This window comes from Periophthalmus magnuspinnatus, chromosome 3 (genome assembly GCF_009829125.3).
Source record: "Periophthalmus magnuspinnatus isolate fPerMag1 chromosome 3, fPerMag1.2.pri, whole genome shotgun sequence".
In the NCBI taxonomy this organism is placed as follows: Eukaryota; Metazoa; Chordata; class Actinopteri; order Gobiiformes; family Gobiidae; genus Periophthalmus; species Periophthalmus magnuspinnatus.
Window position 1 is genome coordinate 18,278,163 of NC_047128.1, and position 14,318 is coordinate 18,292,480.

At 37.0% G+C, this 14,318-nt stretch overlaps 2 protein-coding genes across 2 annotated transcripts; one reads left to right on the forward strand and one right to left on the reverse strand.

The window, feature by feature from the left end:
• Positions 1-261: 261 nt before the first annotated feature.
• On the reverse strand, positions 262-6,027 carry LOC117388341 (solute carrier family 25 member 44-like). Its single transcript, XM_033985867.2, has 5 exons — positions 5,795-6,027; positions 4,694-4,862; positions 3,693-4,176; positions 2,818-2,945; positions 262-2,344 (listed from the first exon to the last, which is right to left on the reverse strand). Exons 2-5 carry the CDS (start codon positions 4,829-4,831, stop codon positions 2,153-2,155), a joined length of 942 nt encoding a protein of 313 aa, XP_033841758.1. The 5' UTR covers positions 4,832-4,862; positions 5,795-6,027; the 3' UTR covers positions 262-2,152.
• A 1,210-nt stretch (positions 6,028-7,237) lies between these two features.
• On the forward strand, positions 7,238-10,784 carry psma4 (proteasome 20S subunit alpha 4). Its single transcript, XM_033985844.2, has 9 exons — positions 7,238-7,332; positions 7,681-7,706; positions 7,782-7,824; positions 8,224-8,386; positions 8,466-8,543; positions 9,543-9,631; positions 9,729-9,859; positions 9,941-10,064; positions 10,567-10,784. The coding sequence occupies exons 2-9, from the start codon at positions 7,704-7,706 to the stop codon at positions 10,719-10,721; spliced, it is 786 nt and encodes a 261-aa protein (XP_033841735.1). The 5' UTR covers positions 7,238-7,332; positions 7,681-7,703; the 3' UTR covers positions 10,722-10,784.
• The last annotated feature ends 3,534 nt before the right edge of the window (positions 10,785-14,318 follow it).

Here is a 14,318-nt window from a genome sequence, read left to right on the forward strand (position 1 = left end):
GACTGCTCTGACATGACATATATAACAATAAGTTAATTCTAAGTCAATATAAAACACAGAATAAAACACACAGACGTGAGTGAATATCAGGGAAGACGTACAGTCGTCAAGACATGGAATGACATTCAAAATGGAGGCTTATTTTAGCAGCTAAAAAACAATGGTGTTGATATGGGAAAGATACACAATACAGACAAAGTGATAGTTTAGCCTTCCTCTGAGATCAGTTGTTTGGGACAATGAGGACAGCAGCCAGTATTTCAGCAGGAAATATTTTATAGAAGGTACAAATTAAATACTCAAAAGTACATGTACATAATAATTCAGAACACATATTTAGTTTATACTTTTTCACCATATACATTTCCAAGTATATCAACAAACTGTTATAATGATTAATCCAGTTTCCAATTTATCTCATAGACTTAATGCTAGACAGTCCCTTTGTGGCCTGCAGTTGTTTAAAGTGCGTTCTGTGGACTTCAGCGTCATCTAGTGGTCAAAAGTGTGCACTGCATTTATGCTCTGTTAAACAACTGTTCACTTGCATAGGGCTTCTGTAGTGCATTATTATTTATTTTAGTGTGTAAAAAGGGGAAAATATCAGTAGACTTCTTAAAATAAATAACTCTGAACAAATATTTGCCCAAATAATAATAATTATAGCAGAAGAACTATTTTGATATTTTTAAAGTGTCAGGTGACAGTGACAGGTTAGAGTACTTTTTTCCACTACATCATTAAAGATTTAACAAAAAAACAAATAAATAAAAATGCCTAGTTTTGTAGATTCAAAATAATTATTAACGGTGAAGTTACTTCCTGGTTGGACACTGGCAGCAGATATGATATATGTAGAGGTAATTTCAGTTGTTTAGCCAGTAACTATAATGTTAAAAGAATGTTTAATCTGTCAGAAAAAGCCTTCATATACTTTTCTTCTCAACTTTTTTCACCATAAACTGCCACTTAACTGATGTAAAACTATGATAAATATTTACTACAGGTATTATCCCACTAAACCAGGTCATAATGAGAAAAACATGAAAATCTGACATATGCACTTTAAGTTTCATAAAATACTGAAAGAGAAAAAAAAATCTTGGTCACAAATGTTAGGGTCCCAGTCCAATCTTAGTTTATCAAAATAGTACAACATTTTATTTATACATTTTGCAGAATGTATTTTGCATTCAAAATAATTTAAATATATATTTCAGATGGAGAGAAAGGAGCGCATCTTAAATCTATAGGTGAGGAAAAGATCACATTATCCAAACACAAATAGTTCCCTGCCCAATTGGACAATGTATTCACACCACATGCACTCACACAGGGAGCTTAAAGGTGAGCAGAAAAGTACAGCTAGTTCTGGAGTTCAATTTACCGTTACAGCTACAGCGCAACACGTGATGAGAAAACAGAGCGTTCAGGACATTCTAACATTAAAGCCACAGTATCTAACTTTTCCATGAAAGTTTTTTTATTATGCATGTGTTTATTGCACTGACAACCATTTGAAAAACATGTGTCCTTACTCTAATCGAGCTCACCTGGCCCGTAATAGGGCCTCCTCCTGCTTGTTTCCATGGAAATATTATTCCCTTGGGTATAACATTCCATAGTATGGCACAAAACATATTTAAAACTTTGAAACACATGTATAATTTAAAATTAAGATGGACTCAAATTAACAGAGTGTTTCCTGTTTATGGGGATAAGAAATTAAGACAGTTGAGGTGACCATTTAAAAAAGAAGATTTAGTTTTTAAAATTCTTAATTGCTATGGCCACGATGATATTTTTTCATTATTCTGAAACCTAAGGATAGGCTGTTTAGAATGACCACATAACCCAACCTATTATAAAAACTATCATAAAAAGACAAAACTGTAAATGCATGTTTGTGGTTTTTGATATTTTATACATTTAAAATGGATACTCAGTAACAGATAAGCTTCTGTTATTCCACTTTGAGAAATGTGATTTTTTTTTTTTTTTTAAACATCCAGAACCAGTGATAATCTAGATCTATTAAGCTCCACTGAATCTCAAAATACAGCTCACACATACAAAGGTCATCAGCAGCAGTTTGGCTTTGTTCCAGTGCATGGAGAAACATCAGTGTGTGGTCCATATGTGATCCTGCGTGTTACCAGTGTCTGGAGTCCACCAGCTCCGGGCGCAGGCTGAGCTTCTTGAGTGTCTCGTACCCCACCACCATGACGATGGCTGTGGGAGCAGAGGAGATGATCCGAGCAGATAGTCCTTTAGTCAGGCCCCAGAAGCCTTCCTCTGAGATCAGCTGTTTGAATGTGTCCACCACAGAGCTCCTGCCTTCAACCTGAAGGAGAGACAAAACAGAAATCAACATAAAGTGAAATTATCAAAGAATATTCCCTTCTCATAGGGCTGGATAATGTACGGTATTTATTGGAGTAAATACATATACACACATTATATTATATTATATTATATTATATTAATATATATATATATATATATATATATATATATATATATATATTTACAATCACACATTTTATAGAATACTGTCTTTTGTAAAGAATGTGTTTATTGTTTTATGGTTTAATGTAATGATGGTATAATGATATAATGATTGGTGCTGGAAAAAAAAAAATTGTTCAGATAACAGTATTGTAAACTATTATTTAAGTAATAAAACTACAAGAAACATCAAAGAGCACCCAGTCCTAACTAATGATACCAATAAAACACAATATATTTTCAGAACATATTAAAACTGTTAAAATATTACATGTAAATGCAAACAAACGCGGCCCCAGTTTTTGTCACCTGTATTCTTGCTCGGACCACGTCCATGGGGTTGGTAACGGTGGAGGCAGTGGCAGCAGCCAGAGGTCCAGCCACAGCCTGCAGCAGCAGGTGAGGGCAGTCAGAGGGGACCAGTCTAGACAACTGTTCTGTACACACCAGCACAGAACACATAAGGCAAGTCACACTTTGGAACTCAAAATAATCAACACCCTTTGTTTATACCACACATCTTAAATTCAACTCATAAACTTAAACTTTATTTAACAATAAAGCACAAGGTATGATACAGTAAGAACATAATGTAATAGAGGAAACCAAGTTCTACATGGTGGGTTCATCATCTATAATTTCATATGTGTAAATCCCAGAAGTCCTAGTGTTCATTTTTGGAGTGTTTCTCACTAGCATCACCGCACACTCAAAAGAGCCCTTCCAGCTTAGTAATTATAGTATTACATAGGGATGCAAAGATAATTGTATTAGATATCTGCACCAATATTGAAAATTTTGGTGGATCGGATATTGGCTTACGAGATATCAGTTTAGTCATTATTCCATTTTGTTCTATAAATTGGTGTAATAAGATGATTTACTGGCCCAAAATGTCTCATAATATTAAAACTTTTTTTTTCAAAAAAATAAATTATATTTTCAGTTTCTGCACTGGTGTCAGCTGATATCAGGTAATGTCAGATACTTAAAGCCAAAGTATCGACATCAATATCGGAACAGAAAAAGCTGCATTGATGCATCCCTACTATTACATTATACATTAACCAATAACTTTATATTATAGTAAGGGGTTTTCATAGGTTTTAGGCTAATTATTGTTTTCTGACTGTGTTTCCCAATTCAAAAGAAGGAACATTTTCCACAAAAGCACATTTCCTTACCTGCGTAAAAATGGTAAAATGGCCACCACACTGCACTGTTGGGGATGTAGGTGAGTAAAGACGCCACATATCCCCTGTAAAACCCTCGCAGACCATCCGCGGCAAAGATCTGGCCCATAATGTTCCTGGTCGGCCCGAAGACCCTCTTACTCCCCCCCGTGTCCACGTGGACCTTAAAGCGCGACAGGTGCTCCCGCTGCCCCTGCATCATCAGCTGCTGTGAGACCACATCTATGGGCACGGTGATGCTCTGGGCCACCAAAGAAGCCGAGCCGCCCGCCACCAAAGATTTCAGCGTGTTGTTGTCAGAGTACAATGAGACGTATTTTCGGACCACCTCGTATGTCGTGATGTAGGCCTGACCAGAGATCAGCGTGAAAGTGTTGACCATGAAGCCGCGGTACAAGCCCCGCACTCCCTCTGTCCTCAGGATTTTGACAAATGCATCCAAAGTGCCGTTGTACAGGGAGCGGCCCCTCTGCACCTGGAGGTAGAGGTGTAAACATGGTTATAGAACAAAAAATAATGTGATCATTTTAGAAGCAAAAGTGAGTAATTTCAATTCAACCAATACTTAAAAAATAACCTTGTATGTAACATGTTTATCTGACTGTTAGGGTTGTTGTTATTTCTTCATTCAGAAAGTGTGCGTCTATTGTAGTTGTTGACCATAGTGTCTTTATTTTTTTAATAATGGAAAAATCATAATGTTTCTTCTCATAATAACAAATCCATAGAAATTATATTAAGTCACAGTATCTTTGTAAGAAGCAAAAATAAGTCGTTTCAGTTCAATCTAAATTCCAGAAGAGTAATATTACATGTAAACAATCTTTATCTGGTCACAACAGATTTCCTTCATCATTAAGACAGTCACATATAAGAAGAATTATATGTGACACAACACTATGTAATGTTGTAAATGAGGTCAATAATTGTGGATGATCGTTAAGCCCTCAGTGAATCATAACACTAAAATCTGACATATATTCATGACGTACCTGTAAGCGTGTGCGGATGAGCGTGGCGGGGTAGACAGTGGCGCGGATGGTCATGGTCATAAAGATGCCAAAAGAGTAGAACTTCCTCTTGTCCAGATCCTCCCATTCTATAATCTGAATGTTCCTCTTTTGCTGCATCCTGACCACTGACCACACAGAGGGACCCCACCTACAAATATATGCACCACCAGTCAAATGTTTGGACACACTTTTTCATTGATCTTTCGTCTTTATTTTCATGATTATTTACATCTAGATTCTCACTGAAGGCATCAAAACTATGAGCAAACACATATGAAATGTAGTAAAAAACAAAAAAAAAAAAAACTCAAAATAACTCCACATGTTTTTGATTCACCCTTTGCTTTGATCACTCCTTTACACTCTTGGCATTTCTTGACCCCTGACAAGGCACAGCTGGGAAGCTCAATGAGAGAAGGCCACGGGTTTGGAGCACTGTTAACAAAGCAAAGGGTGGCTACTTTATAGATTTGAATATAAAATAATATAAAATAATTTAGATTAGTCATTTCATTTTTTATATATGCTGTAAACAAGAAAACACAGAAATAAATAAGTCAGACATATATTGTAATTATTATTTTGATTTGTTAATCAATCTAGAGTTGAAGAGTTTTTGAGATGCCTTGCCCATGTAAACAAGGCAGGCTGAGTAATTATAATATATACTTTGAAAAACATTTGCTACTGTACAAAGCCAGGTAAAAATTGACGTCTTACGCGTGTTACGTCATCCTGAAGGATCAAAGGTCATTAGTGAAAGGTCAACATGCTAAGCTAAACAAAAGCTAAGTTACAACAAAAAGACAACAAATACATGCAGTGTCATGGTTCAGACAGGCAATTCGTATTTAAAATGTTATCGTTACAGTTGCTGAAACTGTACATTTGAGTGTCATAAAATGCAAGGTGATTTTAACACACTTTACATGTTCTATATTCATATAAACACAAAACTCGACGTATACCATTAATTAAAGACCCATAAAAAAAGCAACTGAATTATTTTGTATGATATTAGTTACATTTTTGTCCGTTGGGTTAGCATGAACGTTTAGGATTAGCCACATTTTAGCTTACCTTTTACACGCTGTTGTCTATTTTACAATCATGTCATTTTGTGAGACAGCACGCAACATACTCAGAGTTCAATAATCCATAATTGCACTGAAGAATTATAAAGAGTGAGAGAGATCTGTACTGTTTCTGAGCTAAAATGCTAATGTCAGCTACAAGAGACGAGCCCCTCATTCAAACGCCATGCTCCGCGTTTAGCCAATCAGAGGCTGCGACGCACCTTCTACTTCCGGTGTACAGACGAAAAAAGAACCCCGTGTTTATTCGGTTTGCTGTAACCACCTTGGTAAAAGTGAAACAACTTGTGTTTGGTGGGACTGTAAACTATATCAAATTTACCAACTTCATAGTGTCATAGTTTTACACTTTACTGTTTTGGAGTCCATATATTGCGGAGCCCTGCAGGTGACAGAAAGGGAAGATAATATATTGAGGGAACGAGATCAATATCTTACATCTTGATTTTGAGCACACAAGACTGATTTATTTTGAATATTTGTTTGTCTTAAAGGTGCACCCGTCTGTTTCCATGAAGATGATATTTCTTTGCCTGGAATGTTTCACAGTATGGCTTTAAACTTCTGAAATAAAGCAAGCAGGTGCCACCATTATGACCTAGTTTTGTTACCTGGTTACAAGTCAGATCTGTGGAGAGGTGAACTCACTAACAGTACGAATACATGTTATATTCAAAGTATTTATCAGCAATAAAACACCTGTACTCAGAGATGGGTAGTTACATACATTGATAAACTTTTTAAATAACTTGTACTTTTCAGAGTACTTTTCTAGCAGGATACTTTCACTCCTATATTTTTATTGAATTAACAGTACCCATACCCATACAGTTTTACTCTTCCCACTATGACTAAGTATACAAGTGACAAAAACTTTATGTTGACAATATTAGGCCTAAATAATTTGACCATATTTGTATCTTGCACTGCCCCTTCAGATATGATTTAGTTTCTCTCATTTTTGTGTCTATCCTTTGAAAATGCCAGATTTTGTGCATTATTTAATATTTTGCCCTTCAAATTACATTAATTTGAAATTATAAATCACATGTTACATCCCAACAATTAGTTACTCTTACTTGAGTAGCAGTTTTTTTGTTTTTTGGTTGTTGTTTTTTGTTTTGTTTTTTTACTTTTTTACTACTTGAGTACAATTGCTGGCTACTCTACTGTTTTGTTTTTGTTTGTTTTGTTTTGTTTTTTTAGCTTTCTACCATGTTTTAATGTCCCCTCATCAAAAACATGCCTGAAGAGGTTTAAGTTGTCATTCATGCATCTTCATCCCGGGGCCTATTTGCTTTATAATTATAAGTAGTCTGCTTTATTCTACAATTTCAAGTCTTATACAATATTTAGATTGCAAGACAGAATGTTTTTTTATTACACCACCAGCCTCCAATGGGTGGCGCTGCTGAGCTGGTACGTCATACACTCACACAAACCTCGGTCACACGAAGAAACGGTAAACTGAAAGTGCCTCTGCTCAGTGTGCGGAAGCTAGGCTAACTCTCCTCTTTTAGACAGGTACTGTATCCATCAGTTACATCTGTTAAGACTAAAATTACGTGATATGACTATTTAAAGCTAGTACTTGGGTGTAGCTCTGTTGCGCCCCGGTATGTTGTCTTTTGAGGCAGTTTTAGGTGCTATGCTAGCTCCTTAGCATGTCCTGATAATGCAGATTCATTCTGTCGAGCTGCGGTTCGCTGTTAACTTTTTGTACTTTAACATGGCCAAAGTTGTATACAGTATATGCAGTATCTAAAAATACTAAATGTTAAGATGGATCGAGGATATGGATATGAATGTGATCTGATAAATATGTTAGATTGTTGATACCGGTGACTGACAGCAAATGTTTTTATCCTACAGGACGGACCAGGTGCTGCAGAAAAATGGTAAGATTCTTTTTATGCATTACTTTTTAAATTAATTAGTCTTTGTTAAAATGCGTATCATCTTGTTCCCTTTAGTCTCGAAGATATGATTCCAGAACAACGATATTTTCACCTGAAGGTAAGTGTTTTTATTACTTTCAGTTTATATTTTGAAGTTGTAATTTATTTGTTTTTAAGGGTTTTTTTAAATTTAGTATTCAGAGTTGTACAAAATTGTATACCCTACACTATATGTAACATATGAAGAATATTTCTTGCTCAGTTTTTTATTTTTTTGTTTTATTTGTTCTCAGTGATTGTCTTCAGGGTCTTTATGTTAGAGGAGCCACTTAAACGTTTTATAAGCAAGAATATCATTATAGAAATGTGCAAAATTAGGTTTTTGATGACTATATTAACACAAATGTAGACAAAATATATAATGAAATACAGTGAATATTTTTTTTAAATGGAAGAAACCAGATACTACAGTTTCCTATTTCAAAACAACGTAATAAACTGTATAACTGTCCCACAGGGCGGCTCTATCAGGTGGAGTATGCCATGGAGGCCATTGGACACGCAGGCACATGTTTGGGGATTCTGGCCAACGATGGAGTCTTGTTGGCAGCAGAGAGACGCAACATCCACAAGCTCCTAGACGAGGTTTTCTTCTCAGAGAAGATCTACAAACTCAACGAGTGAGTGGCATGTTCTAAAGAATACTACGAGACTCTGCAAAGTGCTTCTATTATTGACTCCCTTGTGTATTCCGATCAGGGACATGGCTTGCAGTGTAGCTGGAATCACATCTGACGCCAACGTCCTCACGAATGAACTGCGTCTCATTGCACAGAGGTAATGCCAGAGGAATGTTTCCATGAAGTAATTATGAATAACCTAAAAGATACATTTCTTCATAGTAGGTCTGGGCAATATCGTGTTTAATGCCTCTGTCAGACACTTTTTCTCACCCACTTCTCCCATTTGTCATCCTCTGTAAGGCTCTGAGTGAGTAACAGCTGGACTTAACCAATCACAATTAAGTGTGAACTTTCAGAAGATGCAGATGGCTTTATTTGCCTCTTAAAGGCAATACAAACAGAACAAACTATGCATTGAATTGACTCCCATAAAATCGTGATATAAATTTTCTTGCAATAGTGCACACCCCTACTTTAATTTAATGTTAGGAGAGGCAATAGTGGTTGGCACTAGACTTGTGCCTTCTCCCCAGTAATAGAAAAAGTTTGCATTGTAAAAGGGATTATACATGTTTTATTGTGTGTAGAACATAAATTCTATATTGAAAGGCTCTAGATTATATTTTTTCCCATATTACTTATTCTGTGCACAAGGTCCACACAAACCACAGCACAGGAGGACTGTAGAGTTCCCTTCTGGAAGATGTCTTTTGCTCAGACTTTCTTCTCAGTGAAAGGAGCTAAACTTTGGAACTCTTTATCTGCTCACATAAAGACTATCACCGGTCTGTACACCTTTTTAAAATCAAAAGTCCTAGCTCATGCAATGGCAGCAATGTCATCATGTCTAAACTGTCTGAAAGAGAGAGTGAAATGTGAGTCTATGAGTTTGTAAGTTTGTAATATTTTCATATTTGATTCTTTTGCCTTTTCTATAAATAATCCCACTGCTTTTTAGTGAAATTTGAACATTTATGAAAGCCCCTCTGGGGACTGATGTTGCAAATTAGCCTAGGCTATAAACACTGTGATAACGGCATCAGATTACTGAATTATTGATCTGTGTTTGTTGTATCTGTCCCTATTCAAATAAACAATGAAATAAATAAAATTCTTTGTGCCAAATTGAAAATGTTTCTTTGTTTTTCCCCAGGTATTTGCTGCAGTACCAGGAGCCGATCCCCTGTGAACAGCTGGTCACGGCTCTGTGCGACATCAAACAGGCCTACACACAGTTCGGAGGTAATGTGTTCTTAGAATGCTTTGGCTTTTCAGTCAGAGGCCTAATCCGTAGTGTTGGTTTATGATGCATTGAAATAAACCATATTCGTTGTGACAGGTAAAAGACCCTTTGGTGTTTCTCTGCTGTACATGGGCTGGGACAAACACTATGGTTTCCAGTTGTACCAGAGCGACCCCAGCGGTAACTATGGAGGCTGGAAGGCAACATGCATCGGCAACAACAGTGCGGTAAGATATAGGATTAAGAAACAAAAGCATCATTTTAGTAGACTTTAGTAGGTTAAGTTCTTATGATTGTTGCTTTTGCAGGCTGCAGTGTCCATGCTAAAACAGGACTACAAAGAGGGAGAGATGACTCTGTCCTCTGCTCTGGCCCTGGCCGTCAAAGTCCTCAACAAAACCATGGACGTCAGCAAATTATCTGCAGAAAAAGGTGGGTTTGTCGTGTTAATATAGTGTTCATAATACAAAGTCCAACACTACACCTTGGTAGCATTTATAATAAATAAAGTGAAAATTTTAAAAATGTGCTTTCTCCACATAAACTATAAAACCACCAGCAGCTACTTGAAATAATACAAAACAAGGGCTGAGAAAAGATGTAACACTACTGCAACATTTAAGGCAAATATATAATGAATTGCATTTTTTATTATTTTTTTGCAAAAGCATAGCTTTTACAAAGATGGCAAAACAAAATTGTCATTAGAACGAATTCATGCTTCAATATAAATATATCAAATAAAACATTTAGAATTGTAAAAAAAAAAAAGATCCTTTTAATATGTATGGTTTAAAAAAATATATTTAGTTCTAGTTTATTTTACAGGGATCATGTAGGAGCAATAATCAAAGACACACTCAATTTTTATTAAATAATATTGACAATATCATGATTTCATGATGCCTGACTCTTGCATTCTTCTGTGTTTCAGTGGAAATTGCCACTCTCACACGAGAAGACGGTAAGACAAGGATCAAGGTCCTGAAGCAAAAGGAGGTGGAGGAGCTGATCAAACGCCACGAGGCCGAGGAGGCCAAAGCTGAGAAGGACAAGAAGGACAAAGAGCAGAAGGAGAAGGACAAATGAGCTTCTCCTGTTCACTCTATACTCTGTTTGTTCTGTCTTTTACATTAAAAGTTTACTATGTTACATCCATCTGTCCACCTTATTCCTTCATCACTGTGCAGTGTATATTCAAGAGACATGAACAAATATGTGAACACAATATCTTCTAAATTTCCCAGCTACAAATAATAATAATAATAATAATATGCAAAAGTCCAAATATGTAAATACCTGGTTAAAATAGTTTGTTTATGTTAGAGGTCTTAAATAATGGCCACACAATGGTGGAGCATCCATGGTGTCCGTTAACAGTTAAATTACCATATCTTACCATGTGGTGGCGCACGTGCTCAGTCGTAATATCCAGATCGGCGCTTTGTCGTGAAAAGGATCAGGGAAATGCACAGGATGCACCACGGCCGCCACAAACAGAGATATAAGGAGAATTATGATGAAACATCACAGTGTAATCTTAACAAGCCACATTATATTTTGTAATGCACTACAAATGAAGCTATATTTTTCACAGCTAGGAAATATTTTAGATTATGAATAAAATGTATCAATGGGGCTGCTGAATATTACTGTATTTAGTATGAATGATGAATAATAACACTGGGATTTTAACAACAGCTTTCTTCTTTTATCTGATGAACATTTTTAGCACAATAATTATCTTGAGGCCTGTAAAATAAACATTTGAATAGTCCCTAACACAAATCTTACCCATTTCTTTTGCTGTGTGCAGAAGAGGGTAGTACTCACTTATGTTTACTTGAGTAACTTTTCAGAGTACTTTTCTAGCAGCATACTTGAGTAATATATACTCTCTTACTCTATTACTCTCCCCACTGTGAGTAAGTTTACAAGTGACAAAAGCTTTATGTTGACAATATGAAATGATTTGAACATTTGTGTTTCTCGCACCATATTTCTTCTATAGTTTGTCTCATTTTTGTTACTGTCCTTTGAAAATACCGGATTTTGTGCGTTATTTAATGTTAAATTACTTAAAATTATAAATCAGATGTTACTCAGGCAGTTACTCAAGGTCTTTTTTACTTTTCCTTCTCTACATTTGAGAGGATCTGTACTTTCTACTCCGTTACATTTTTGAACAGGACTGGAAAGTAAAATTATTTTTTATTATTGCTGGAGACCTGCTGAAAAGACCGAGGGGTTTAATTTTAACCTGTTTATAGGCTGAGCAAACAAAAATATACAAATAAAAACAGAAAACAATATAAATTCCTATAAGTTTCTATTGAAAAAAAATTAGCACAAATCTTTCAAGTTTTATTAGATCTCATGTGATACTTTTACTTGAGTTTTTTTTTTTTTTTTTTTCTCTCTCTCTCTTGCTCCACCATCTGCACTTTCCTTAAGAAAACTGAGTGCTTCTTCCACCATTGAGTAACATTGCACTTGAGTAAAATTTTTGGCTACTCTGACCCAACTATTATTTATTTGGCAGGAATAGACAATGTGGATAAAACATCTTGTCCGGAGACACAACAACAAGCATTTGAACTGGCTCCCTTCCAGTTGGTGGGATTGACTCAACCCACTGCACCGCTCGTCTGCGTCCTCCCATCGACTCTGCCCTTTCTGTGTTTCATTTGGAACAGCTCAGAGCCGTTTGTGCAGACAATTTAATTACTACATCATTTCCTCACTTATAACCTGATTCTAACAGAAACACTACAGGCCGACAGACATGACTTTGTCTCAGAGCAGCAGCCTCACAGAATTTTAGAGATAACAGTGTGTACAGTAAAGAGGGGCATTTTACTTCTATGGGGTAGTAACTGCTGACAAATAACATTTAGATCATCATGTTACCTTTTATTGTTTTGAAAGTGCTATTTGTCAAAAACAACATATTAACAGGTTTTATAAGTTTCACTTTCACTTGTGACGCTCTGAGTCCCCCTCCCTCTGCTCTCCACATTAAGTCACACCCCCTTCAGAGTGACTTCACAACACAATCAGCGTGTTTTCTCCTAATGAAACTACTGCACATCACATCAGGTTTGTGAAGTTGTTGTGCACAGTTTTGTGTCATCCTTTTGTAGATTCATGGAGAATTGTCGTGTAGGAACATGGGTGATGTAGACTGAATCTTACAGCTAACTGCAAAAAGGGTTTGAATAGGACCCGGGAGAGATCGCTAAAATACTCAAACATGCGTGGATGACATATCAGACCTATTCAGGCTTGATATTAGATTAAACCTGGTATTGTCCTGAAATAGTCTAGATCTCATTTGATCTTAGTTTAGACCTGGTTTGGTCTTAGTTTAGACCCGGTTTAGTCCTAATGTAATCTTGACCTGGATTGGTCTCAATCAAGACCTGGTTTAGTCTTAGTCTAAATCTGGTTTGGTCTTAGTTTAGATCTGGTTTGGTCTTAGTCTAGACCTGGTTAGGTCCTGATGTAGTTTAGATCTGGTTTGGTCTTAGTTTAGACTTGGTTTAATCCCAATCTAGTCTAGACCTTGTTTGGTCGTAATTTAGACCTAGTTCAGTCCTGATGTAATCTAGACCTGGTTTGGTCTTAGTTTAGATCTGGTTTGGTCTTAGTCTAGACCTGGTTAGGCTCTGATGTAGTTTACATCTGGTTTGGTCTTAGTTTAGACTTTATTTACTCCTGATGTAATCTAGACCTGGTTTGGTTTTAGTCTAGACCTGGTTTGGTCTTAGTCTAGACCTGGTTTGGTCTTAGTCTAAACCTGGTTTGGTTTTAGTCTAAACCTGGTTTGGTCTTAGTCTAGACCTGGTTTGGTCTTAGTTTAGACCTGGTTTAGTTCTGGTGTAGTCTAGAGGTAGATAGCAAACAACGAAGTTAAATCTGTCAACAAATCTTGTAGGAGTGAAGACGTTTCGCTGCTCATCCAAGCCGCTTCTTCAGTTCTGGTCAGATTGCTGGTGGCCACTGCCTTTAATCTATCTGAGGGGAGGGGCTAACTACACTGAAACTGTAAACAACTATTGTCTCCAATTTCAGCTGAGTCTTGTACAGCATTAGCTTTAACTTTGACCTTACTTAAGGTTCAGGTTCAAATTTCATTTAGTCCTGGTTTGGACCTTGTTTCGTGGTCTTCCTGGTGTAGTTCAGACCTGGTTTGGTCCTGGTTTAGTGTTGGATTATCCGTTGTTTTGTCCATGTTTAATGCAAGGTTAGTCCTCGTCCAGTCCTGGGTTAGATCTGATTTAGTCCTGGTTTCAGCTTTATATTTACAGTAGTAAACACAACAGAAACACAGGCTTCAGTTCGCTGTGGTGCGTATGGCAGCAGTTGAGCAGTGGGCCGTCTCTTGGCTGTGAGCTGCTCTGATGAAGCGCACTGGGAGAGCCTCAGTGTAAACACAGGCCCCAAAAAAGAACTGGAATGTCTCTGAGCTGGGAGCAGGCCCGCGAGGTCAAGCGGAGGTCAGGGCAGGTGGTCCGCATCACCACGGGGCCTGACGTCTATGCATTAACTCATCCAAACAAGAGGCGGCGCGTTATCCTGAGGAGATACAGCCAGCGAAAAAGAGGGGGAAGAGAGGGGGCCCGAGTCTGAGTGCAGATGTGGTTTAGAACTCTAGAGTGGACAGTCCCATGGTCATCGGTACTC

Bases quoted from the DNA above. Each gene is read 5' to 3' on its own strand.
- LOC117388341 (XM_033985867.2), bottom strand. From the start codon at position 4,831: ATGCAGCAAAAGAGGAACATTCAGATTATAGAATGGGAGGATCTGGAC. The intron at 2,946-3,692 runs GTAAGGAAATGT...TGGTGTGTACAG, and splicing joins ATTTTACCATTTTTACGCAG to AACAGTTGTCTAGACTGGTC. The intron at 2,345-2,817 runs GTGACAAAAACT...TCTCTCCTTCAG, and splicing joins TGGTCCGAGCAAGAATACAG to GTTGAAGGCAGGAGCTCTGT.
- psma4 (XM_033985844.2), top strand. The intron at 8,544-9,542 runs GTAATGCCAGAG...GTTTTTCCCCAG, and splicing joins CTGCGTCTCATTGCACAGAG to GTATTTGCTGCAGTACCAGG. The intron at 9,860-9,940 runs GTAAGATATAGG...TTGCTTTTGCAG, and splicing joins GCATCGGCAACAACAGTGCG to GCTGCAGTGTCCATGCTAAA.